Below are 27,870 nucleotides of genomic sequence, written 5' to 3'. Positions count from 1 at the left end.
CAATAACATTCTTTCTTTAAAAAATAATTACGATTAACACCTTTAATGCTTGGGTCGCACAGTATTTTTTGATGGCTTATTCAGGATTTTATGCAATTAAACAGGTTTACCTATATTCATTTCCAAAACAATGTATTTTGCTCTGCTCTGCCTCTTCACACTGGAAGTGTGAATAATTTAAATAATATACTTAATTATTTTAACTTTTAATTATATCATAAATTAAGGTTACATCTATTATAACATCATAAGATGTTGCAAAGTCTGCACCAATTATATTTAAGTATACATTTTTAATATTTAATGTCATTCTGCAGCCATTAATGACAGAGAATATTTTAAATTCCAGGTAGGACTTCATTAGAATGACCAAGGTACTCCCACAGTGATTTGCTTATAATACAGAAGGTTTCTCTCATCAAGGTAAGGGGCTGACGTCTGTTGAGAAACAAAAGTCAGCTTTGCAGTGAATGAATAAATTACAGCTCACGCCATCTCATTTGCAAAGGTGTATATTGAATGATGGAACTTGTACTGTTATGACTAGGTAAATCCTGACAAATGAGCCCTGGAAGACTGGGAGCAGTTAGAAAAACATGTTTAAAAAAAAAAAATCAATTTCTTTTCCCAAGTCTTAAGTGGCCCATCAAATGTATTTTCTTCTCTCTGTTGGCTTAGTGGGATTCAAGAATTGAAAGGTGAAGGATGCTACTAGAGAGTGCTAGATTCCCAAACAGTTGGGCCTCCGTCTAAATCTGACACTTGAGCTTTCATTTGAGACTATATTATCAGCTCTCAATCGGGTTATTAGAGAGGCTCTGGAAAGATTTGCACACTTCTCAAAGGATGAAAATAAGTCTGGATTAGGAATCCTCCACTCATTGAAATCAAAAGACCTGGGTTTGAATCCAGCACTGTCTGTAAGCATTTTGTATGTTTCCCAGTGTCTGCATGGGTTTTCTCTCACCCTCCAGAAACATATGGAGCTTGTAGGTTAATTGGTGTGTTTTGGCAGCATGAGCTTGTGGGCCGGTAAGGCCTGTTACCATGCTGTATCTATAAACTAAAGGTTAAAAACATAAAGCCTTTCACATTTGCTGCATGTGCCTCTATCTTAATGAATTTTCTTGACAGGGTGATAGAAGGGGAATGCTGCAAGAAGTCTTAACACAATTATCTCTCTGAACCGTTCCTACCCCTGTACCTGTCCCTGATTCTACCAGCTCTTCCAGCAGCTTATTCTGCATACCCTCAATGTGGGGGAAAAAAAAACCTGCCTCTCGGGTGCCCTTAAGATCTCTCAACTTAAACTTGTGCCCTCTCATTTTAGATTCACTAACCTGGGGAAAAGACCATTTACCCTGCCAATATCTACATCCCATGTAATTTTATAAATTTATCTAAGGTCACCCTCTTTGGCTCTAGTGTAAACAATCCCAGCCTTTCCAGTATCTCTTTATACTCAAGCCTCTCAGACCTGGCAACATCCTTGTGAATGTTTATTTTATCCCTCCAGCTTGAATGCACCTTTTCTATGGCTTGGCGGCCAGAACTGCCATTCACTGTGTAGAATCCTAGCCTGGTTTAACTTCCAAGGATGCATCACTTTGCATTCTTCAGGTGTCCCTCTGGCCATTTTCCCAGGTGATCCAGATCTGCTGTAACCTTGGAGAACCTTTTTTTCACTTTCAACTCTGCCACTGATTTTGGGAAGATTGAAGGAAATGTGGGAAGTACAATTTTCACCAGTTTAAAAAAAATGAATGATGCTTTCTGGATCTGGTCTGTCACCCTTTAATGATCGCCCCATCACTAAGCCAGGGTGAGGTGTGGGTGGCCAAGGCCTAGGAGAGTGTCTGTGACCAGGGCATTGGGAACTCTGGTGGGTGGCTGGCGAGAGTGAAACCCTAATGTTTGGACCATCAAACAGCCAGGGCGAGGATCCGCAGTTAGGGTGTCGGGAACTCAGGTGGCCAAAAATGGAGAGGGGTAGGGGGTGTTGACAATTATGAGTATATACAGTAAATCTCAGTAATGTGAAAGCAACATACAGAAAGATGTCATGGTGTGCATAGTTTATACTTGTTCTGTCATTATCCCCAGATCAGTCTCGTAGCAATATCCTTTGAAATACACATGTTATTTTTGCAGCACAGAGAACACTTTATCCCTACTAACTCCCATCTTGGTATTTAGTGCTTCGAACTAAGAAACACAAATTCTGATACATTCTTATCAGATACATTCTGATACATTCTTATCCTAGATTTTTTGGTAGTGATTTGTAAATTCCATGATGGCAAATTTTGTATACCTAAACTGCCATAACACAATTGCCTGTATTGTATATTATTCCAAATGGTCAACACAGTTTTACTTAACTTTTAAAAAAAAAAGTTAGATTGTAGTTTAAAGCATTTTCACGAAAGTTAGTGAGTTTCAAATCAGCGTGAGAATCAGAACTCTAGCTTGCTAAAAGGAGTATTGGGATGATCACCCTGTGCTCTGCCAAAACACTGGCATTTCTGGACAATTCTGAAGTTCACCGTCTTTGGCCATTAATACCAAACTAAGAAAAATTTACCTGCATGAAGCTTCTAACCTTGTTTCATTGTTATTAAATTTTTTTACCTGTATATTTGAAACCAAATCAAACAATATTTCAGAAGAGTTTTGAAGAAGTGTATTACTATGGTAGTTTCTGAATGGCAAGTTATCTTTAGTGCCGAAGAAGGGTAAAATACAGTGGTTAATTATTCAAGTCGACTTTAGATTATCTAAGTAGCAAAAGTTCAGGATTTTTTTAAATTTGAAGTTTGTTGTTCTTCGAATTAATGCCCAATTTGTTTAAAAATTACATTTGTGACAGTTCAAAAATTGCATGCATTTTTGTTCAATGCAAAAAAAACAAACTCCAAGGAGGAAACAATTGTTACAGTGCTTGTTGCTTTAGACTGTATCAGTGTGTTTGCAGTATAGCATTTCAGTTGTTAGTGAACGAAAATGGAATGCAAGCATGTTTTCTGTAATGAGCTGATTCTTTTTTGTGGAACCATTCATTTGAAGAAATTCCTATTTGCAAGAGAGGCAGGAAAATTGGAGAAATGCAAAGGTGGTGCTTTGTTTAAAAACAAGTAATATTGAGAAGCCAGGGAATTACAGACCAGTGAGTAGTGGGTAAACTACTGAAGAGGATTCTGGAGGACAGGACTTTGAGCATTGAGAGAAGTCGTCTTCTCAGGAATGGTCAGCAGGGCATCATGAGAGGAAAGTCGTGCCTCATGAGACCAATTAAGTCTTTTGAGGAAGTTTACAAAAAGTAAATTGAAGGTAGGGTGGTAGATGTGATGTATATGGATTTTAGTAAGGTATTTCACAAGGTTTCACGTGGGAGACTCAATAGACAAAAGACAATAGGAGCTGGAGTAGGCCCTTCGGCCCGTCAAGCCAGCACCGCCATTTTACAGATCATGGCTGATCACTACCATCAGTACCCCTTTCCAGCTTTATCCCCATAACCCTTAACTCCCTTGTCCACTAGAGTCTTATCTAACTCTCTTTTGAATATAATCAGCGAATCTGCCTCTACCACCCTCTGTGGCAGAGCATTCCACAGATTCACACTTCTCTGGGTAAAAAAATGTTTTCTCATCTCCGTCCTAAAGGGCCTACCCTGTATTCTTAAACTATGCCCTCTAGTCCTCGTCTCCCCCATCATTGGGAACAAGTAATCCGACTTCACCCTGTCTATCCCCCTGATAATTTTGTATACCTCAATCATGTCCCCCCTCATCCTTCTAAACTCCATCGGATACAAGTCCAGTTTTTCTAGCCTTTCAGCATATGTCAACCCCGCCATCCCTGGAACTAACCTTGTAAATCTGCGCTGCACACCCTCTATAGCTAGTATGTCCTTCCTCAAAATTGGAGACCAGAACTGGACGCAATACTCCAGGTGGAGTCTCACCAGGGCCCTGTACAACTGCAGAAGGGCGTCTCTGTTCCTATACTCCAATCCCCTCTTTATGAAAGCCAACATGCTTTTAGCCTTCTTCACAGCTTTCTGAACCTGCATGCTAGTCTTCAGTGACCGGTGAACAAGTACTCCCTGATCCATTTGCTCCTCCCCACTCCCTAGCTTGTCTCCATTTAAATAATACTCAGCTTTCCTATTATTGCCCCCAAAATGGATAACCTCACATTTGCTTACATTGAACGTCATCTTCCATTCAGCAGCCCACTCCCCCAACCTGTCCAAGTCCCTCTGCATTTTCCTGACATCCTCCTCACACCGCCACCCAATTTCGTATCATCTGCAAATTTGCTCAAGTTATTAATAATCCCCTCATCCAAATCATTTACATAAATTACAAACAACTGAGGACCCAATACCGATCCCTGCGGCACTCCACTCGTCACATCCTGCCATCCTGAAAAAGACCCGCTTACCCCAACCCTTTGTTTCCTATTTCTTAACCAATTTCATATCCATGTCAGCACCTTACCTCCAATACCATGCTCCCTGATCTTGCCCACTAGTCTCCCGTGCGGTACCTTATCAAAGGCCTTCTGGAAGTCCAAATACACCACAAGTCCCAAGTCCACCCTCTTTGTCACATCCTCGAAAAATTCCAGGTTAGTCAAGCATGACTTACCCTTAAGGAATCCATGCTGACTAGCCCTTATACTATTATTTCTGCCTAAGTGTTCTGCTATTACTCCTTTTATGATAGACTCCAATATCTTCCCCACCACCGACGTCAGGCTGACCGGTCTATAATTTCCCGTTTTCTCCCTCCCTCCCTTCTTAAAAATCGGCACCACATCAGCCACTCTCCAATCCTTAGGGATCTCCCCCGAATCTATGGAACTTTGGAAAATGTCGACCAGTGCTTCCACAATTTCCATAGCAACTTCTTTAAGCACCCTGGGATGCAGCCCATCAGGCCCTGGGGATTTATCAGCCCTCAGTCCCAACAATTTACTCACAACCTCCTGTTTCTGGAACCGGATATCCATTAGATCCCCTACTTCCCCAGGAAAGTTCCCCAAGTCTCTTGACACCGCATGACTATTACCCCCTAACTGACCATAACCTATATCCTCCTTGGTGAAGACAGTTGCAAAGTATTTGTTAAATTCCTCAGCCATCTCCTTGTTTCCGGTAATAATTTCACCCTTTTCCATTCTTAATGGACCAATTTTGGACTGAACCAATTTCTTCCTCTTCACATATTTAAAAAAGCTTTTGCTATCCTCCATTATATTATTTGCTAATTTCCTCTCGTACTTAATTTTCCCCTCTCTTATGACTTTCTTAGTTACCCTCTGATGCTCTTTGAAGGTTTCCCAATCCTCTAACTTCCAACTCCGCTTCGCTATCCTATACTTACTCCCTTTGGATTTGATATTACACTTGATTTCATTAGTTAGCCACGGCTGCCATTTGCATCTCCTAGAGCCTTTCCTCCACTTTGGAATAAATTTGTCCTGAAACCTGTGAAAAATGTCCAAAAATACCTGCCATTTTTCCCCAGTTGTCCTCCCAGCTTGTGTATCTTTCCATTTTATTTTGGCTAGCTCCTCCCTCATAGCTGCATAATCCCCTTTATTTAACTGCAGTACAGATGCTTCCGACTTCCTTTCTAATTGCAGCTCAAAAGCAACCATACCATGGTCACTATTCCCTAATGGCTCCCCTACATCGAGGTCACTTATTAACTCTGCATCACTGCACAGCACCAAGTCCAGAATCAACTTCCCCCTGGTAGGTTCCTCCACTAGCTGCTCCAAGAAAGTATCTCGTAGATATTCAATAAACTCAGTCTCTTGTGCTCCTGCCCCCGTCTGATTATCCCAGTCCACCTTCATGTTAAAGTCCCCCATAACTATTGTACTGCTACCACTTTGACATGCCACTCTTAATTCCTGATTTATACTTCTACTGATATCTAAGCTACTTTTCGGAGGCCTGTAAATGACCCCCATTATGGTCCTCATGCCTTTACAATTTCTTAATTCTATCCAAACAGACTCTAACCCACCTGTTTCAATGTCTTTCCTTTCAAACGCCTGAATTTCATTTCTTACCAACAGAGCTACCCCACCTCCTCTTCCTAACTTTCTGTCTTTTCTATAGGACGTGTACCCTGGAACATTTATTTCCCAATCCTGCCCTTCCCGCAGCCATGTCTCCGTTACTCCGACAATATCATAACCTCCCATTGCTATTTGTGCCTCAAGCTCATCCATTTTATTCCTTACACTCCGTGCATTCATACACAATACCTTGATACCATATCTCCTTTCTCCCTCCACCTTTGTTCTCGATGCACTTGCCCCTATTCTCCTATTCTTTTTAGTTCCCTTTTTCCTTATTGTTTCACCGTCTAACGGAAACACCCCTATATTCACTCTCCTATCTGCTTCCCTATCAGTCCTGTTCCCTTCCCCCTGCCAAATTAGTTTAAATCAAATCTGACAGCATTTTTAAACCTAACTGCCAGTATATTGGCCCCCATTGCATTCAGGTGTAAACCATCCCTCCTGTAGAGGTCTCGTCTTCCCCAGAAGAGATCCCAATGGTCAATGAACCTGAATCCCTGCACTCTGCACCATTCCATAAAGTCATGAGGCATGGGATCTGTGGAATCTTGTATGGATTCAGAATTGGCTTGGCTGTTGAAAGCAGAGAGTATAGCAGATGGAACGTATTCTGTCTGGAAGTCAGTGATTAGTGAGTACTGCAGGGATCTGTTCTGGGACCCAGGATCATTGATTTTTATGAATGGCTTGGATGAAGAAGTAGAGGGATAGGTCAGTACATTTGTAGATTATACTTAGGCTGGAGGTGTCGTGGATAGTGTTGAAGACTGTTGTGGGCTACAACAGGACGTAGAGTTGGGTGGAAAAATGGCAGATGGAGTTCAATCTGGTAAAGTGTGAGGTGATGCATTTTGGTAGGTCAAACTTTAAGGCAGCGTACATAGTTAATGGTAGGATACTTGACAGTGTGGAAGAACAGGGGGACCTTGAAGTCCAAATCCTAGATCTCTCAAGGACACCAATTTCCAGTAGGATCATTACTCAGGGGGTTACTAACTGAAAGCAAGGTTTCATGGTATAAGTACAAAAAGGAACAAAAGAAGCTGATGTTAGATATCCATCTCATGCTGTATTTATAATGAGGTTCTCAAAAGATAGTCAATTTCAAATCTCAGTTACAGTTGTAAATGAAAATGTTATTTGAATCATTTTTCTGAAATGGTTTATCCTCCAGTCTTGTGAATGAGGGAGTTTGTGGCTAGTGCTTGATTCTCTAACAGGGAAGGACCACAAAGTAGCTTGCTGCTTTCCTCCATCATACTATCAGAGCTTTATCTCAATTACCTGATGTTAAACTTTGTGCTTTTACTTTCCTTTATAAATTGGAATATATAATCATTTACATACCCATTATTTCCCAATTTTTCTCATTATTTCCTTTCTTTGCCACATGAATATCACTTGTTATTTTTTCTTTGGTTCTGCACAATTAAGCATTTATACTCTCTAATTCTTTTGATAAGCTGACTAAAGGTCGATGGACAACAGCATTAAGCCTTCATTCACATTGCAACCTGATCCACTGTCAGTTTTTATTTCATACTTCCAGTATCTCAAGTAATTTTTATAGGATTTTAAGTTTTTTAACTGGTCTTAAACTTCAATATTTTGCATAGGAAAGAAGTTGGTATCATTTTGAAATACAGTACATACATCAACCCTCCATCATTAGTATCTCTATTTCAATTTTCCTCTCTGCTGTTGATTCAAGCTAGGTTACAGCTGTCCAAGGGTGAAAGTTCTGACTGAGATCATCATATTACTGACACTGCTAATTTAAACCTCTTGCATTGGTTGAGCTGCCACATTTTTAGTGGTACACTTCAAAGGCTAAGTTCACTTCTCATGCCCACTTGATGCCTATTCATTAATTTTGGCAATGGACAATTTTCAAGAATTAGGTACATTTTAGCCAAACACAATAGGGCAGAGCTTGTTCTCTGGAGTGGGTAGTTCGAGTTCTTCAATCACTAAAATTCCAATAAATCTTGGGCTGAAGGACACGGAAGTTCAAATGACTGATACCACACCAGATGCTGCTCTGCACTGCTGAACTCCAGTAGCAGAGCCCAGGATGCATGTGGCAAAGCAAAGTAACATTTAAAAAAAAAATTAGATTAATATTTTAATTATTTCAAAGTTGAGCTACTTCTGAATGGTTTTGTTTTAAATATTAGTAAAATTGAAATTAAAGACTACAAATAATAAATCTGTCAAACATACTGTGGAAAGATCAGGTGCATGGAAGAATTATGGGCAGAGGGACAGGTTCTCTATTAAACAGCTCAATGTTGGCTTTTACCATCTAAATATTTATACACAAACACAAATTTCAGAATAGGAAATTATGCAATTTAGTCAGGTGAGTGAATTTTAAATCCATTATTTGCAGCCATGCTAATCATCAGAAATTACTGCAGATCTTGCAAAATCTGCAGCATTATTCCTTAAAAAAAAACAAATTTGGTATGATGATACATGAATAAATTAGATTGATTAAAACATTCTAAATGTATCTACATGTAGAAAATACAGCAAGTTCCATAAATTCTTACACTAATCAGCTATTGATTTTTAAAAAAGCTGTTATTACAAGCTGCAACTGTAGTTAATTCATTCATAGAGGAAACCTTACAGCCTGAGGATTAGAAAAGAATGATCTTTCATCCTTGTGTAAATGCCAGAACCATGCAGTTATAATGTTTTGGATTGGTAAAATGCCCTGCAGGGAATTAAGCTTAGAAAAGAAAATACTAAATTGATGTGATTTTAAAGTCTGCAAGAGAGGAAGCTGTTAAGACATCCACATGAATGAACCTGTTTGAGGATATTTTTCTCCATGTTCATGAACAATACAGAAGCAATTATTTGAAGTCATTTTAAGTCAGATATTATTTCAGCAGTTTGGATAAAATGATTTGTTAACTATCTTCTTGGATAACGTTATATTTCAAACTGAAAGATGTAACCATAAATTAGGAACAGCTTGTCTTTTTCCTTGTAAAGTGTTAAAGAATTGTGTAGCAAGAATATAATGACTGTACATGGCAGTTTAAAGCTTCAAACCCCTACAGACATCAACTACGGTGTCTGATTTGTCTTTTTGGTGAATAAGCCATGAGAAGTGAGTCATTCTTGCTACAATTTTTATTCTGCTTGTTTCAGATTTTGTCAAGCAATTAGCCAAATTCACAAATGCTGAACTGCACACTGTTATAATCCAAATATCCTCTGCATAATATGGAAACAAATGTTTTATTTATAAATATATGCAGGCATTGTGTGATGACTACTGAAGATGCTTTTTTTTTGTAAAAGGGCAGCTGTATTTGATTACAATCAGCACGGCCTGGCCATGAGTAATATTAAAAGATTTACTTCTTTCAGTTGATACACAATAAACATTTCAATTGTAATTCAGCCTGCCAACTTTTGAATAAAACATTTTCAACAATTGCTTGATTTAGCAATGCAAAGGTGGCATCATTAAATTTCTCTAGGCTCAGCTGTGCAGCTGGCACCATGGTTTTACAATCCAATTATGAAAATAACCCTCTTGATCATCACCCAGTTATCCCCTTCAGTACTCAAAAGGCAAATTGATTTCAGTATTGTCAAATAAAATACATTTAATTCCTGTGGCAAAGCTGAATAATATCCTTCTAAGATAGTGTAGAAAAATGCACTCACTTACTTGCAAGAAAGTTTATTAATACCATCAATGTAATAACACACCCCGCCGTTAACACAGTACGATTTTTCTGACTCATTGCATCTTCTAGCATGACCAGATTCTGGAGAGAGTGTGGTGGTTGTTGCAGCAGCTGTAAAATAAAATGGACAAGTTCAGAATTTCCTGCTCATTATTTAAAAAAAAGTCACTTAAATATAATTTTAAAAGATTGATCAACCTAGCTGTGCCTTGTTGCTTTCTTAAAGGAGGTAGCAATTCATTTCTATTTTACTACTCATTTGCAAAATCATGTTCAATGGTATCAATCTTCCTTTTAAAATAATTTATGCAAATGTATTGCTCCACTGTTTAAAGATTGTATGCTCTAAATTCCATTTCTAAATTCCTTTCCTAAATTCCATTTAGTAATGTTCCGCAGGCTATTCTTTAGTGAGGGTGTCTAGTTGTCAAATCGGTAAGCGAAGCAGTTAGCGCAAGGCCCAGGTTTGAATCCGGCCTGTCTATAGGAGCTTGTATGTTCTTGCCATGTCTGCGCGAGTTTTCTCTAGGTGCTCCCACCTTCAAAAACATACGGGACTTGTAGGTTAGTTGGTGTATTTTGCTGGATGTCTAAATTAAAATTTTTAAATTTTTACAAAGTACCTAACAGTGCAATTAAGTAGCAAGTTCAGCACCACATCTTTTGCCTGCTAGGGACCAAAATTAAATGTCCTGTGTTGACATAGCAACAGAGATGGGAATTCTGATATCAATGCATTTCACACAGCATCTGCCAGCCTCTCTTCAAACATTTTGTGCATTGCAAAAACTCATTACTGTTTGCTCCATCAAACCTCACAACCTTTTTCTTTATTAAATGTACCCACGGGCATTGGGCTATGATGTCTTCCTTGGTGATCATTTTGCTTTAGTGTATGACCCACATGAGTCCATCCGGGCAAATAACTGATGAATACTCTATCTCACCCTGATGCACAACTGTCCCCACCATTAATTTTTGCCCTGTGATCAGATCAACAACAGTATGGCATTTGTAAACTGCTTGTGTGATGTACACACAGCCTGAGTCTCTAAAGATTCATTTAATTTGACTTTTTTTGCCTGATGTTTCAGAGCACCCACCTGGGATACATCCAATTCCTAGACAAACCTATTTTGTTCCATTGTCACTGCTCAAACAAATGACTGACCCACACTCTGTGTTGCATAGTATTCCCAACACTCTCAGCTCTCTTAGAAAATAAATTCTTCTACCCTATGTACATACATGACATCGCATGTATTCCTTTTTCCTGCGGGCACGGCAGAATTACCACTAATTAGTAGTGCAAAAAATAAACTGTACCAAATGTAAATAAACGGTGCAATACAGAGAGCACAAGAAAGAATCCTTAAATGAGTCCCTGATTGAGTTGGTTGTTGGGGAGACTGATGGTGCGAGTTTTGTGGCACCTACACGTCTTTCCTGATGGTAGCAGCTAGAACAGAATGCGTGCTGCGTGTTGTGGGTCTTTGGTAATTGCTTTTGCCCTTCAACAGCAGCGTTCCCTGTGGATGTACTCAATAGTGGGGAGATTTTTGCCTGTGATGTCCTGGGCTGTGTCCACTACCTTTTGGAGGGCTTTACGCTCAGGGGTATTGGTGTTCCCAAACCAATAGGAGATAGCATTGATGTGGATAGAAAATAAGCTGTTTGACTGGAATCAGAGTGAGCATAAATAACTCTTTTTCACCTTGGCATACTAAGTGGTGTGCCTTAAAAAGGTATGACATTAGTGATGAGAAATTGCTGACCCCAAAGATGCAGAAGGATTTTGTTATTGTAATGCATGCTCTACAAATGGTTAATATGTAGGTATGGCACATACACAAGATTACTGGTTTTGCTAAATTATTGGTGTCAGTCTTATTGAATGGTGAGGCAGGCCCTTCTCCATATGTCATAAACAGGGACTAAGAGATCACTGTGAACAGACTTTAATACAGATCAGCCCTGATCTTATTCACTGATAATATAGGTTGGAGTGACTCAGTTCTCTCTTCCTCCCCCGCCCCCCCCCCCCCCCCCCCCCACAAGTTAATTTGTTTGTATACAAGTCAGGAACAGTGCTGCAATGGCTTTGTACAATATTAAAGTGATCAAAGTAGTAATTTAATTAAGGCTTGATTGCTTTAATCCAATTGTATTGTCCTAGCTAGGGAAACATTTAAGTCACCTACTTTTATAACAATCTGCAACATTACACAAGCAAGTAGGGATAAAAAGCCTGCATTTTAATAGAAGACATTTCAAAAGGGTTGATTATTATTAAATCAATAAATAGTCTCTTAATTAAACCCTTGTTAACTTTATACACATGTTATGCTGATGGTATTTAAGGAATTGGGCAGGGATATTCCATTACAGCCTAGCGAAGAAAATAATAAACAGCAGGATAATTGGAATGTAACATCTGTGAGCTGCCTTATCTTCAATTAGTGATACTGATGGTGAACTGTGTGCAATGAAATCTGTAATTCCACCACCATTACTTTCTATGATTAACATCACGCAGAAACCCATTGTTTCTACGTTGAGATTCTTTGTATATGACAGATCATTAGCCAGGCTCACAAGCACACACAGAAACCCATTGTTTCTACGTTGAGATCCTTTGTATATGACAGATCATTAGCCAGGCTCACAAGCACACATCAAGAAAAAAAATCCATGTGTAATAGTTGTTACAAGGGGGATGCTAATCCACTCCTTCAGACTCAAACACTAGCCCATCAAATCATGCGTGAACAGCAGTGCCAGGATAAATGACACACTATCTGCCATTTAAAAATGGAAACACACAAGACACTGAAGATGCTGGAAACTGGAGCATCGCAACCTGCAGGCCCAGCAGCATGAGTAGAAGAAAAAAGTTGGTCAACATCTTGGGCCGGAACCTTTCACCGAGACTGAGAGTGCAAAGGGCAGCTGCCTAGTTTGAGGATGATGGGATGGGTGGGAGAAGTGAAGGCTGATCCACTCAGTGAGGATTGGTACAAGCATCTCCATCAGTACCAGAGCACCACAGGGCTGTGTACTGAACCCCCTGATCTAAAAACTTTTTGCCTATGTCTGTGTGGCTTGGTATGACCAACACCATCTACAAATTTGTTGATAATACCACGGAGGTAAGTTGTAATAAAAAGGGGCAATGAATCAGCATGGAGGAGGGTGGTTGAAAACTTGGGTGATGGTGTATTAAAAACAACCTCGCACTCAATGTCACCAAAACCAAGGAACTGATTGTGGACTTTAAGAAGGGAAAACCAGAGATACCTGATCCAGTGATCAATTGGAGATCAGAGGTGGAGAGGGTGAGCATATTTAAATTCCAGGGAGTCACAACTCAGAAGAACTTTTCTGGACCCAACACATGCACATCAGTTCTTCTACTGCTTCAGGAGTTTGCGGAGGTTTAGTATGACATCAGAAACATTGACAAACTTCTACAGATGTGTGGTGGAAATTGTGCTGGCTGCATTACAGTCTGGTATGGAGGCACCAATACCTCTGAGCGGAAAGCCCAGCAATAGGTAGTGGACACAGCCTAGTACATCACCCACCGTCGAGAACATTTACATCGAATGCTACCAGCAGAGAGCAGCAGCAATCATTAAGGATCCGCACCACAGAGGACATGCCCTGCTCTCGTTGCTACTATCTGAAAAGAGGTATATGTGCCACAACATTCATACCACTAGATTCAGTAACCTCAACCACAAGAGTCCTAAGTAGCAAACTCCATCAAAGACTCATTTAAGTACTCTCTGCACGTTATTTATCATTGAATATTTATTTTTTTACTCTGTAATGCACAGTTTAGTTGCATTTCTCTCTTTTGCATACAGATCATTTTCTTAAGTACAGTTTTTTGCACTTCCAATGAATGGAAATTCTGCCTGGCCAGCAAGTCAAAAGAAATTTAGGGTTGTATGTGATGCTATGTACTTCTACAATAAATCTGAACTTCAAACTAAACTTTGAACATTTGATTCTTGAAATTCACAACTGATTCAATTTTGGACTGTTCCAGTTTTATATTTCTGTATTCCATTTCAATCTCCAGCAAACAGCTCAAGTAAAGCCCTCGTATAACACAGTTCAAATATATCTGTATCTCACCGGTCACCTTGGTATTTAATGGATCTCTTTAATTTACGATTCTAAAAAATGCAAAGAAAGCTTTATAAAAGTGAATAAAAATGGTTAAATGTTCAATCGGGTATAGTTCTTCTCCTTCATTTTTTGTTCAATAACACTGCATATTATTAATAATTAAAGGCCAGCACAGCCATTTAAATCTTTGTGTAATCCTCTATAGCTTACATTGTAAAGTTATTCTGTATATTTTCATTTTTTCCCTGTCATGAGACTGAAAATATTAGTATTTTCACTAATGAGGTCCACAAAATTAAGTTGAAGTGCATATTGCAGTTGAAAAAATTGTGAATATTATGTAAATAATTTGAATTTTAGATAATGGAATATATTTCACTGTACAGTATAACATTGTTTCATCATCAATAGGTCAAGGATAACATGAAAGTAATTTGGATTAGAGCAGCTCTACTTCATCCTCATGTTAGGTTTTTATTTCTATGCCTTCAAATACATGGAGAACATGACTGGAACTACTTTCACTTTGCACTCTTGCTAATATAACTGGAGTTGTATCTCTCTTATCTGGCACTCTGTGGTCCAGCATGTTTGAATCTCCTACCATTAGTACAAACTCCTTACAGACAGCATGGGACTCAAACCCTGGTCCAGATTGCTGGCACTGTAAAGGTTGAATCTGCCATTATTAGTACAGATTCCTTATAGACAGCACAGGATTTGAACACCGGTCCTGTAAAGACTGAATCTGCCGACATTAGTGCAAACCCCTTACAGAGAGCACGGGGTTCAAATCCCGGTCCCAATTGCTAGGGCTGTAAAGATTGTACTAACGGTAGTAGATTCAAACTCCTTATAGGCAGTGAGGGACACAAACCCAGGTTCTGATCACTCTAAAGGTTGAATCTGCCGCCGTTAGTACAAACTCCTCACAGACGGCGCAGGATTCGAACTCCAGTCCCAATCACTGGTGCTGTAAAGGTGTTGGGCTACCATGCCGCCCTTCAGTATTATTTCCTACTTTAAACTTTGTTCATCCTTTTGTATGTTTACACGGAGGGTTCCCTTACGAGTCAATTTCTGTGGTCCGGAAATGGCCAGGTCTGAGCATTACTGGATTAAAGAGGTACAACCTGTAACACCTGAAAATAGTTAGTATAATTTACCATCTCATTCATTCAGGTCTGTTTTCCTTATTCCTGTCATCCACATTATTTGTCAGATTACAGTAGATCCTGTGCCCAGATGCAAAATTGGCTTTGAGAGACAGTAAATCAGAAATATCTGTTTCCCATAGTAAAGGGAAGAAAAAGCAGTGGCTTTAGATTTTAAGTCATTAGTCCCAGAATTAGATAGAGTTGATGATTTATCCATAATTCCTGATGTCCATTATTTACTTTGTTCATGCCTCCGTTTTCCCTCTCTGCACTCAAACATTCTACTTCCTCCCCATCAGCATTTTGCTAAGGCCCAGATCCTAAATTTCCTGCCCTCTGTCACATTCAACAATCGATCAGAGCAAGGCATTCAATTCTCCAGCCCATCCAGATCTCCAGCCATTCGCTAGGTTCCAATTTTCCCTTATTCTTCCATCTTTCTATTGAGCCTAGAACCCCCATCCATTCTGAACAACCAAACCCAGCCAGTGCTAGGAATATTGATCACGAAAATGCAAATGCCCAACCATTTCCAGAAAATGGAGAAGCAATATGGCTACAAGAGCAGGTCAGAAGATAAGAGGTGTGTTACTTGTGATAGTTGTCCCAACTCCCCAAAGGCTGCACGCAATCTACAAGAGGATGGTAGGAGTATGATGAAATGCCCTCCACTTACCTGTATGAGTAAAGCCTGACACCATACAGCACAGAGCAGCTTGATTGATATTCACCCCATCTACAAGCATTCAAAAACTTAACCATTGGTGCACAGCAGCAGGAGTTTGTACCATCTAAAGCAGAGGCGGGCAACCTTTAACAATTCATGGGCTGGATGGTGTGTCAATAGTTGAAAGGTGAGAGGGGGGGTGTGTGGGTGGCAGGGCTGGACTGAGGGGGGATGGCGGCAACACTGAATGGGGGTGGGGGTGGCGGCAGTGGTGCTGGATGGGGAGGGATGGATAAATTTGGATCGGCCCATAGACTCCGTGTTGGTAGGCTGAGTGCACATAGTAAATTTTGCTTGGGTTCTGGGCCAGATAAATTTGGATCGCGGACCATAGGTTGCCCACCCCTGATGTAAGGATACATTACAAAAACTCTCCAAGGCTCCTTAGTCAGCACCTTCCATACCCACAAATGTAACCAGCCATAACAGTGGTTTTCAAACTTTTTTCTTTCCACTCACATGCCATAGGTTCTCTGTGATTAGTAAGGGATAACTTAAGGTGATATGTGAGTGGGGGGAAAAGGTTGAGAACTACTGGTCTAGACCCAATTGTTACTGAAATATTTTGCTTGAGAAAAATTGTCATTGGCCCATTTCCTTTGGAGTTATGAAACCGTGCACATAACGAGTCAATTAGGTATGATTAAAAGAGTGGTTTTCAAACTTTTTCTTTCCACCCACATACAACCTTAAGCAACCCCTTACTAATCACAAAGCACTTACGACATAGGGAATACTTAAAGTGATATGTGAATGGAAAGAAAATGTTTGAAAGCCAGAGAGCTACAAGTACAGGGTAAAAGCATGGGGTCACGACTATCTGGGAATTGTTTTCTAAATTACATGCCATCCTGATTTGGAAGAATATTTTGACTGGGTCAAAATCCTGGGACTCCCTCCTTAATAGTGCTGTGGGTGTGCCCACACCTCAATGACTGCAATGGTTTAAGAAAGGAGCACATCACCACCTTCTCAAGGACAAATAAGATTGGCTGATTAAATGCAGGCTAATACTGTGAAGCTCACATACTTGAATGAATTAAAAGACGCCTCAAGCATATCTGAAGCTGGGAGGAGTCACCTGATGGAGTAGTGGCCGGTAGGGTAAAACCAGCCCTCCCCAGAAAAGACAAAGTTCAACAAATATAAAATATAAAGTTGCAGAGAAGAGAAAGAAGATGGCACCCAAGAAGGAAAAAGTAAAAACAGGAAAAAAAAAGAAAAGACACCGAAAAAGAAAGGAGAAGGCCTTACTTGCATGAAGGAATAGGGAGCAGTGGTGGCGAAGAGCGCCTGATCTCCAAGGTTGGTGTCGGCCCTGCAGAGTCGCGACCCCCCGACCGGTGGACTGCAAAAATGGCTCTCTGACCCTAACAAAAGTGCGCAACTGCACAGTCTAAGGTAAAGGAAAACACCGATCGGAGGGGGGTTCAACCAAGTTGTGGGGAATCACGGTATGACCAGCTGAGGGAAGCCCGACACCAGGGCTCTCAGCTGGAAAATGAGGAAAGCGGTAGGAGAGGGAGTGAAGTACCAGGTGAGAAAGAAAGTCAATGGGGTGAACAGCAAGAGGCCAAACAAGAAGAGGCCCAACAAAGTGAGACAACCAACTCAACAGAAAAATCAGAACAGACACAGATACAAGAAGAGGAAGAAGACACAAACACAGGTACAGATACAGAAGAAGAGGAAGAAGACCAAGATCTTCACAGAAAAATAGAAGGTAAAACAGATGGACAGAATATAGAAAAAGCTTTTTTTGAAGAACAAATGAGAGCATTAAAAGAATAGTTGTCATTAGAATTTAGTGCAATTGAAAGAAAAATGAAAACAGAAGATAAAATGCAAAGATTAGAACTAGTCATGAAAGAAATAGGGAAAAGAGTAGAAAATGTGGAGTGGAAGAATGAAAAACAGCTGTAGAAATGGAAGTAAACTACTTTTGAGGAAAATTGGAAGAAAGTGATAAAAAATTAAAGAGACACAAGAGTTGTTATCTCAGAAAATTGATATGTTGGAAAATTATAGTAGGCAAAACAACATAAAGGAAGGAAGATGAAGAAAGCACACAGATATGAAGGAATTTATAAAAGAATGGATCCTGAAGGTCCTGGGAATGACAGAAATGCAGGAAGAAATAGAAAGGGCACACAGAACACTAGCTCCGAAACCACAGATACATCAAAAACCAAGATCCATTTTAGTAAATTTTTTGAGATATACAACAAGAGAAAATATACTGGAGCGGGCAAGGAATAAAATTAGAGAAGATAATAAAACATTGGAATACAAGGGTCTAAAAATATTTTTTTTACCCAGACATAAGTTTTGAACTCTTAGAGAAAAGGAAGGAGTTTAATACAGCAAAATCAATTCTATGGAAAAAGATTATAAATTCATGTTAAGACATCCAGCTGTGCTTAAAATATTTATCCCCGGGGAGCAAAACAGACTGTTCTCGGATCCGGAGGAAGCACAAGAATTTGCAGAACGCTTGCAGGACAGAAGGAGAGATGAAGAGATGTAATAAGAATGAAGAACGGCGATAAAGTATATATAAAGATGTTAAAAACAATGTATATGTAAAGAACTAAAGAAGGGTAAGAGAAGGGAAGAAAGGAAATAAGGGGAAAAAAAGGGAGAACTTTGTTATATGTGTGTAAAAAAAAAAAAAGTGTTTTCGGGGGGTTGGGGGGGAGAGAATAACTGTCACTGCAAAATCAGTTGACACTTGCGAACAGGATCACAATCCAAATGGAAAGGGGAGTTGTGGTTGCCCGGCAAGGGATAAGGGGCAACTCAGAGAGGAGGGGGGGGGGTATTTGGGGTTAAGGTAATATTGGATGTGGGAGTTGCTGGAGTATTTTATGTTTTAAATGTGTTGTCATACATTGAGTTTAAAAAGGGAAAACTGAGAGATGAAAATGGGGATGAGGAAGCAGAAATGAGGTGTAAACAGGATTTGATATGGCCACATTGAACTATATGACTATAAACATTAATGGAATACATAACCAAATTAAAAGGAAGAGGCTATTAAATTTACTGAAAAAAAGAAAAAATAGATATCGCATTTGTACAGGAAATGGATCTAACTGAAGTGGAACATAACAAATTAAAGAGAGATTGGGTAGGACACATAGCAGCAGCATCATATAATTGAAAAGTTAGAAGTGTAGATATATTAATTAATAAAAATGTACCAATCAAAATAGGGGAGGTATGTAATGATAAAGTCAACACAAATAAAAGTGAAGTGATGCCAATGAGTAATGCAGATTATACAGAATTTAAAAAGGAATCACCATTTAAATGGCACACACAAGCAATCTGATACCTAGGTATTAGATTAGATAATAATTTAACCCACCTATACAAATTAAATTATCAGCCATTAATGAAGAAATTACACGAAGACTTAGAACATTGGAAAGAATTGCCACTAATTGATAGGGAGGGTAAATACCAGAATGTCTTCCCAAGGATACAATACTTATTTCCCTTAACAGAGAAATTCTTCAATGAACTAAAGAGAATAATAAGGAAGTTCTTATGGAAAGTGGGGAAACAAAGGATAGCATTAGATAAATTAACAGAGTGGTACAAACAAGGTGGTTTGCAGTTACCAAACTTTAAAAATTATTATAGAGAAGCACAATTAAGGTATTTATCAGATTTTTACCAGACAAGGGAAAAATCAGACTGGACTAAGATAGAACTAGATAAAATAGGGGAGAAGGTACCAGAACATATACTTTATAAGTGGGATGAAAAGCTGGCACAATATAAAGCTCACCAGTATAGTATAATTTACTTAATATATGAAAGAAGATCCACTTAGAAAGGAAAAAAACGAATTACCAAATACCAAAATGTTATTGACATAAAACCACTAATCCCTTTTACAATAGATAACCTTTCCTTTAGAGAATGGGAGAGAAAAGGAATCAAAAGAATAGAAAATTGTTTTTTGGGAAATAATTTATTAACATTTGAACAGTTGAAGTACAAATATGGAATAACTCATGGTACAATGTTTGCATATCATCAACTGAAATCTTATTTAAAGGATAAATTAGGAAATGGACTGAGATTACCAGAAGGAAGCACCTTTGAATATGTGATTACAGACACAATGATAATTAAAAGATTTATAACAAACATGTACATTAAGATGCAAGATAAGGAAAATTATGAAATAAGCTATAAACCTAAACAAAAGTGGGAAAAGGATTTAAACATAAAGATTTTAAAAAATGAGATGTGGGAAAAGTTATGCTCTGGAACTATGAAGAATATAATAAACACAAGGTTATACAGGTTATATATCACAGCTCAAAAGTTAAAAGAATGGGATCCAACATGATCAGATAGATGTTTTTGCTGTAAGAAGGAAATGGGAACAACAGTACGTGCAATTTGGGCATGTAAGAAAGTGAAAATGTTTTGGGAAGATCTAAATCAGATATTAAATAAAATCACAAAAAATAACATACCAAAAAATCCAGAGATCTTTCTTCTAAGAAATATAAGTAAGGAATTAGGCCTCAAATTGGATAAAGCGCAAAAAAGATTTATTGTGATAGCCTTAGCAGTAGCAAAAAAATGTATAATGTCAACTTGGAAAATGGAAGAGAGCCTGAGAATACAGCAATGGTACATGGAAATGAATAAATGTATTCCATTGGAAAAAATAACATATAATTTAAAAAATAAAGTCACATTATTTGAACAAATTTGGGAACCATACATGGAACATAACAGAGAGGGCTTGCCTCGGACCTCCACCCCCTAAAATGATAAGAAAACAAAATGACTTGATCCAGTGTGTAAAAGTAGATGACACATTTTTCTTGTTTATTTTTGATTGTGTGATGACATTGTTTAATGGTTGTATTGTGTGAGAAACGTTTGTATATATTTTGGTTGATATGGATCACAATGTGAAAAAAAATTATATTTATAAAAAAGCACATCTGAAGCTTACAGTGGAAGGGGCAGGAGGAGCAACAATTAAAACATCACCTTTTAGGTACATTAGAATTTCTTGGCCAATGGCTTCCAGAACTTACTGTAGGTATATATTATGCAGAAGCCAGAAGCCATAATCATAACTTGTTTTTAAACCTGCAAGACAGGGATAATTAAACCTCATGCATAATTAAAAATTAATCACTCAGACTCTTATCTTGCTTCAGTGGTTTAAAAACCCACACTATGTTCACTCAGCTCAAATATTGAAGACAGAAAGATTAAATTTAAAACTATTAAGCATGTAGGGTACTAAAGATTTATTATGCTAAATGAGAAAAACAAATCTCAAAACCCCTCAACATACACTCTCACTTTTGGCTAATTCGCAACTAGAAGCTTGTACTTGGTGAAAGGAATCCACGCTCTCATACTTGCACTGGAAATTCTTGACTGATGATAAAGCCATTTCACTTGGTTTTCCACCTTTCAAACCCATTAAATATTTTTCACCCTTTCCAAAAAGCTTGTGACATTTAGAAAAATGCAAAACGTTTTCTTCCACTGAAGTTAAATTGACAGGTCTCTAATTCCTTGAACATGTTTGATTTTCCTGAATAAAAACTGGTAGTACATTAGTTGCCCGCCAGTCTTCTGGCACTTCATTTTCTGACACCTCGACTCTTCTTTACCTGGATTATTATAAAATGTGTGAATACGTATCAATTGATACATAATGTGTATTTAATGTATCAATTTCTTCTATTTTAATTATACTAATCTTACGGCCCCATTTATTATCCAATATCTCTGCCATTTTATCTCCCTGGTAAATAAAGTAAAATATTGAGTAACAATTTCTAGTATTTCATATCTATTTCCTAGTGGCTGCATTCCAAAAAATTTTATTGATGGGGCTGTAAAATATTTTATTATTTTGTTTATGTTTTCTCACATTTCCTCTCATCTCTCCTAATTTTTACTTGACTTCTTTCTATTTCCTCTTTTTATTATAAAACCAAATATGAGAATAAACTAAAATGAAATGCAAATTGTAAGGTTGTCAGTCTTACTGAGCAATGACAGTGATATTCAATAGCTATGTTGTCATTATAACAGCAAAGCCAGCCTTTTAATTTTTCTGTGAAACCAACTACAGTTACATTCATAAGTGCTGTTTTAATCATTGTATCCGTGTAGCATAAGCTTTAGGATGATAAGTAGAAGGCATTGGTGAGGCCAGGTTTGGAGTATTGTGTGCAGATCTGGTCTCCATATTATAGGAAGGATATAGATAAGGTAGAGAGGGTGCAAAGAAGGTTTACAACAATGTTTCCTGGATTGCAATATCTTGAATACTGAGAAAGATTGAGTAGACTGGGACTTTATTCATTGGAGGGTAGAAAGTTGAGAGGGAATTTGATTGAGGTATTTAAAATTATGAAGGGAATAGATAGTGTAGATGGGAATAGGCTCTTTCCCCTGAGGGTAGGGGAGATTGGAACAAGGGGTCATAAGTTAAGGGTTAGGGGGCAAAACTTTTGGAGTAATACAAGAGGATGCTTCTTCACTCAGAGAGTGGTAGCTGATTGGAATGATCTACCGGAAGAAGTAGTTGTGGCAGGGTCAATTCTGTCATTTAAGAGGAAGTTAGATGTGAGGGGGTTGGAGGGTTATGGGCATTGGAGAGTGTAGGTGGAATGCGGAGTTTCACATAAATCGGTGAGGACTAGAAGGGCTGATATGGCTGTTTCCATACTGTAAATGGTTATATGGTTAATAAACAGTTCCAACAAGAGAAAATCTAACTATCTTCCTGTAATATTCAGAGGCATTACCAATCATCTACATCTTCTGGGTCATCGTTGACCAGAAACCTAACAGGACCAGGCAGATACATACTGTGGTTACAAGAGCAAGTAAGAATGTGAATATCTTGTGGTGAGTGATTCACCTCCTGCCATCTGAAAGCCTTTCCTCCATGTGGAAAACACAACAGGAGAGAATACACTTCACTTGCCCAGATGAGTACAGTTCCAAGAACTTTTTGATGGTATTATTTCCAAGCAATCCACAATGGTGTTTTGCTCAGAACACAATACCAGCTGGATGTTTGAATTTATTCTGAAGGAGTACAATCTCCTGACACAATTTATTCACCTATAATACAATAAAATCTTCACTTCAATCATAACATTAATTAATAAAGAACATCATATATGCTGTAAAATTGTGAGCTGTCTGCAAAGCAATTCAGATAATCCAAAATACAATGTCCTTACTACATGTTCAAACATAGTTAATGACAGCCTAACACAACAGAGAAGTGCAGCATTTCTGTTGTACTTGAAGGTGTTCTACTGCTGGATGTGTCCCACACCTGGGATAAGAAATCACTTCAGTATTGCAATCTGTTCTGCCTGAGCAAAGTACTCAATAGTTGACTGCATAACAAATAATGATTGTATCATTTTAAAGGACAAGATATTGAATGATATTTTCACTGTACTTCAATCTATCGATTTCTCCAATCTGAATAACATTGTTTACTATCATTATTTTTTTCTGCTGCGGCTAAACCATGATTCTTAAAGCCACTGACGTAAACAGCACATGCAAAACAACGCATTGCCACTGACCTCTAGTGCACATTCAAGTTTAGTTGCTTCACCATTGGAAACTCCAGCTTCAAAACTCTCTGACTATATTTCAGTATCCTTATTTTTAAAAAAATACTCTTAAAACCTACTTTAATTACTTTTTGATGATCTCTCCTATTTTGTTTCTTGATGTTGTCCTTAATTAGAGAATTATATACAATACATGCAAATCATTATAATTATCGGAATAGTAAACATGTATAGCTGCAGAAATTGTTGTATTTCATGCATGAAAGGGTTAATTTAATATCCTAATGCTTTAAGCTGCCCGTTGATTTGATACCTACAAAATGTAAAATCTATAATTAAATATAAAGCATTAAGATAATTCAATATGAATCTTTTGCATGCATACATAAGCATCTGGGACTGTCCATGCTTAAAGGAATGAGGAGGATTCCCCACTTTTCTCATCAGATAATCAGACACAATAAATCACAGTGACTAACCCATGAATAATTATATTTCATGCTTCAATGTTTAACATGCATCAAAATATGCAGTACAGGACATCCAAAACTTATAGACGATTGTATGGAAGTGCAGCAAACAACTGATCTCCTATAATATTAATAAATTTAAAGGTTTGATGTACTACATATGACCGTGCCTACAAATGGCAAAACTGGTATCCTTCTCCATTTTTAGTAATTCTTTCAAATTAGTCCTCAGAGCTTTTGAAGCAATTCATTACACACCATTTTTTGAATAAAAAATTATTTTTATGCATTTTCTGACATGGACACAATATTGATTGATGGACATCTGTAACCAGGGAAATTCCTGTACCATGTGACTCCACGTTCCAAAAGTACATTAAATCATACACTGGCAGATGGATTGTTTAAGGCAAAGTTGCTGCATCCTGTCAGTTTCAGTAAATAACCATTGGCAAATGAAATCAGAGATGTAATGTGTTTGAGTTATTTGAAGGTCTTCTTTCTGGATCCTCCAAGTGTGTGATTCACAAATACCTGGAGATGCCCAACAAGTACAGTGGCATTTAATGAAATGCAATGCATGGCTTGTCACCAATCATGGGTTTTTTTGATCTACACACCTGCAGCCCATATGTTAGGCTTACTTATATAGAAGCAACTTTTCATTACACTTGTGATTTCAGGATGTGGATTCCCCTCCCACCTCATTCCACTGAGGTCCTCTCAAAGTAGAATAATGGATGCTTCTCCATCATAGTATATCCCTTAAACCTCTTAGGTTTGATCCCAGGTTGCAGTCCATCTCTATCCATGACAGCAAGCCCAGTCCTTTCCCATTAATTTGCAAGGTACGTCCAGCCTAAAAGATCTCCAAACCAATGTCTGGCGTGAACCTTAAAGTTGACCCTCAACCACTCAGAAGTAGTAGGTTGCACTCTGCCAAACCTGGCCACTTGAACCAAGGTACATTCCCCTCCTGCAATGCATTATCTTAATGCTTTATATTTAATTTCTTCCAATGCTCCCTCATAAATTCAAGTTAAAAGCTATGGGTTACAACTCATCTCATTGCCCAGAGCCTTTGAAGATAGTGCACAACATCCACGATGCACCAGTCCACGATGCACCAGTCAGGAACACCATCTATCTGACTGGATGTGTGCAGAATCCAAAGCAGTCTGCATCATCCCAACCAAAGCTACCCATTTGTTGCATGGCACTAACTCAATTAAGTTCTTCAAAATCACCCCCAAATCTCAAATCACATGTAGGCCACACATGCAGGGGAAGATCCCCTTCAAGTTGCACTCTAATACTGTTGTTCACCTAAAAAAGGAATACTGCTATGCACTGGGGTTAGCACCAAAGAGGGGTACCAGATGAGGAGCATATGAAATTTTAAGCTTCTCCCTATTCCTATGTCTGGTTATGTCTGAGAAGATAGGAGTGATGCTTCCACAACTCACAGAGATTTCACAGAATCTGCTCAAGATACTCAAGAGGGGCAACCTGTATTTTTTTTTAAATGGGTTCCAGGTATTTCTCCCTCCTCTTCCTCTCCAATGTGCTCAATGTACCCATTAGAGGTTAATGTGACTTGTGTATTTTGACTAATGACATAAATATTTCTAGGGACTGTCCTTAAATATTGGGAATGAATAGCAAATAAAACCTAACCCCAAAACTGCCCTTTTAAAGTTCTTGCAAGTTGAAAAGAAAATTTAGTTCCCAACAATACTGGTCAGAATCTCCAATGATAACTGGGAACCAATGTGCTCCCTTCTGCTCACTTCACTACAGGAAGGAGGTGAATGCTATAGAGAAGGTGCAGAAGGGATTTACAAGGATGCTTCCTGGATTGGAGAGCATGCCTTATGAGGATAGGTTGAGTGAACTTGGTCATTTCTCCTTGGAGCAATGGAGAATGAAGGGTGGCTTGATATGATGAGAGGCATTGATCATGTATATGACCAGAAGCTTTTTCCCAGAGCTGAAATGGCTAACATGAGGGGACATAATTTCAAGGTGTTTTGGTGTAAATAATGGTAAGAGGTAAGGTCTCCCCCACCCACAGAGTGGTGGATGCATGGAATTAACTGCTGACAATGGTGGTGGAAGCAGGTACAATAGGATCTTTTAAGAGACTATGAGAGACTAACATAATACTGAGAAAAAATGGAAAATTATGCAGTAGAGAAATTCTAGGCAGTTTTTGGCGATTAGGTCTGCACAACACTCTTGGCTGGAGGGCCTATACTGTGCGGTAGATTTGTATGTTCTATTTTCAATGAGAAAATAACTTGAGGAGCTCTGCACAGGGGTCCAGCAGAACTTACAAGAAAATTCAAGGTCAATAAATGTTTACCTCGCAATGGAATTATATTGAAGAGATGGTATTGCTGGAAACAAGATTGCCTGAAGCTCTTTGGTGTGGTTTCAGTACTGCCAGAAGGTGCTTTTTGCACTTGCGTACGATTTAAAATAATTGTTTACTGAACATAATAAACATTAGAAAAGTAGGAAAAACATGTTCCTGAAAAGAACTGGTTGAAAAATATTTAAAATATTCCCTCTTCTTGACATGCGAGTCTTGACTCCAGTGTTGGCATTTTTATCTCCATTCTTTCATGTTTCAATAGAATTATGCTTCTGTAAAAGCTTTGAATCAAATGGCAACGATAAGAGATCTGGGAAATCTAAAAGTAACACCACAGCCACAGACAAATTAAAAAATGAAATGCCAGTACAGAGACTCAAAACAAAAACAGAACAATTTATGGCCATGTTTGCATATCTTGCACTATTTCATCCTTCAAGATGCTACATTGGAAAATGGCTAGTATTTACAGGCAGAAATTTAATGGAATGAAGGCAAAGATAAAACAAATATGAATCTTCATTTCTTTAAATAATCTGTCAACGTGAAACTTCCTTCTATTTTATAACTGCTAGATTCTATTGTTTATTTTAAGGAAACCTGGGCTCCTACAAGTTCCTCCAAGTGCATTGTATGAGCATATTACATCCATGTATCTTTATCTTATGGAGAAGCCTTTTATCTGGTACCTTATCCAAGTATAGAACATCCAGCTGTATCCTAGAACAATAAAGAATTCCAGACACTTAGAGAATAGATCCTCCTTTTCTGAATGCCTGCTGCATCTGTCTAATAGGATCATTTCCATCTAGAAGTCATCATTTTTACATTAATGATATCTTTAAGAATGTTTATGACTGCAGATGTCAAGCCAATTGGCCTGTGGTTACCTGCCTTTTGCCAACATCCTTTCTTAAACCATGGCGTGACATTTGCAGTCTTCCAATCAATCTGCTGGGACATGCCCAAAATCCAGAGAATTTTGGTAAACCATCACAATTATAGCTTCCAATATTCTGGGGTGCATAACATCAGGACCAGAAGGTTTATCTACTTTGAGTGCCACCAGTTTGCTCAACACTACCTCTTTTGTGATAGCGATTGTATCAAGCTCTTCATCACATCCCTCTCTTTGGCATATCAGATGCATTTTCCACCATGAAGACCAATTCAAAATTGTAATAAAACTTTAATTGTTTCTGCATTGCCCAATATTAATTCTTCCTTCTTTACTTCCAAGTTCACTTTAGCCACCCTTTTCCGCTATATATTATGAAAACCTTTACCATTTAAAAAATATTTTATGCTTGTTTACTTACATAATCTATCATCCCCTTTCTTTATTACTAGATAAATGGTTCTTTGTTTTACAACATTTTCCAAATCTTCAGGTTTCTTGGTACTTTGTATGCATGAGCCTTAAGTTTCATGCTTTCCTTTATTTTCTGGTTATCTAAGGCTGGCTCCTGCCTGCCCTTACTGAATTTGATTTTAAATAGAATATACTTTTATTGAACACTGCAAAAAATCTCTTTCAAAGCACCACCATATTAGTCTGTGTTTCCTGTCTATGCTAGCCAGCT

At 38.3% G+C, this 27,870-nt stretch overlaps 2 protein-coding genes across 12 annotated transcripts in view; one reads left to right on the top strand and one right to left on the bottom strand.

Moving 5' to 3' along the window:
- LOC138743366 (pro-neuregulin-2, membrane-bound isoform-like) overlaps window positions 1-27,870 on the bottom strand; it is a 254,101-nt gene that overhangs the window by 31,390 nt on the left and 194,841 nt on the right. For all 3 annotated transcript variants that reach the window (XM_069898622.1, XM_069898620.1, XM_069898621.1), the window contains one exon: window positions 9,800-9,929. In XM_069898622.1, coding sequence (XP_069754723.1) covers window positions 9,800-9,929 — 130 coding nt within the window. The remainder of the gene's footprint in view (window positions 1-9,799; window positions 9,930-27,870) is intronic.
- The window catches only part of LOC138743365 (PH and SEC7 domain-containing protein 2-like), a 274,779-nt gene that overhangs the window by 241,436 nt on the left and 5,473 nt on the right, over window positions 1-27,870 (top strand). For all 9 annotated transcript variants that reach the window (XM_069898611.1, XM_069898607.1, XM_069898609.1 and 6 more), the window contains one exon: window positions 350-423. The gene's annotated coding sequence lies outside the window, so the exon portion shown is untranslated. The remainder of the gene's footprint in view (window positions 1-349; window positions 424-27,870) is intronic.

The sequence above is a fragment of the Narcine bancroftii genome, chromosome 9 (assembly GCF_036971445.1).
Source record: "Narcine bancroftii isolate sNarBan1 chromosome 9, sNarBan1.hap1, whole genome shotgun sequence".
NCBI classification, from domain to species: Eukaryota; Metazoa; Chordata; class Chondrichthyes; order Torpediniformes; family Narcinidae; genus Narcine; species Narcine bancroftii.
The sequence above is the reverse complement of the archived record's forward strand: the minus strand, read 5'-3'. Positions and strand labels throughout refer to the sequence as shown.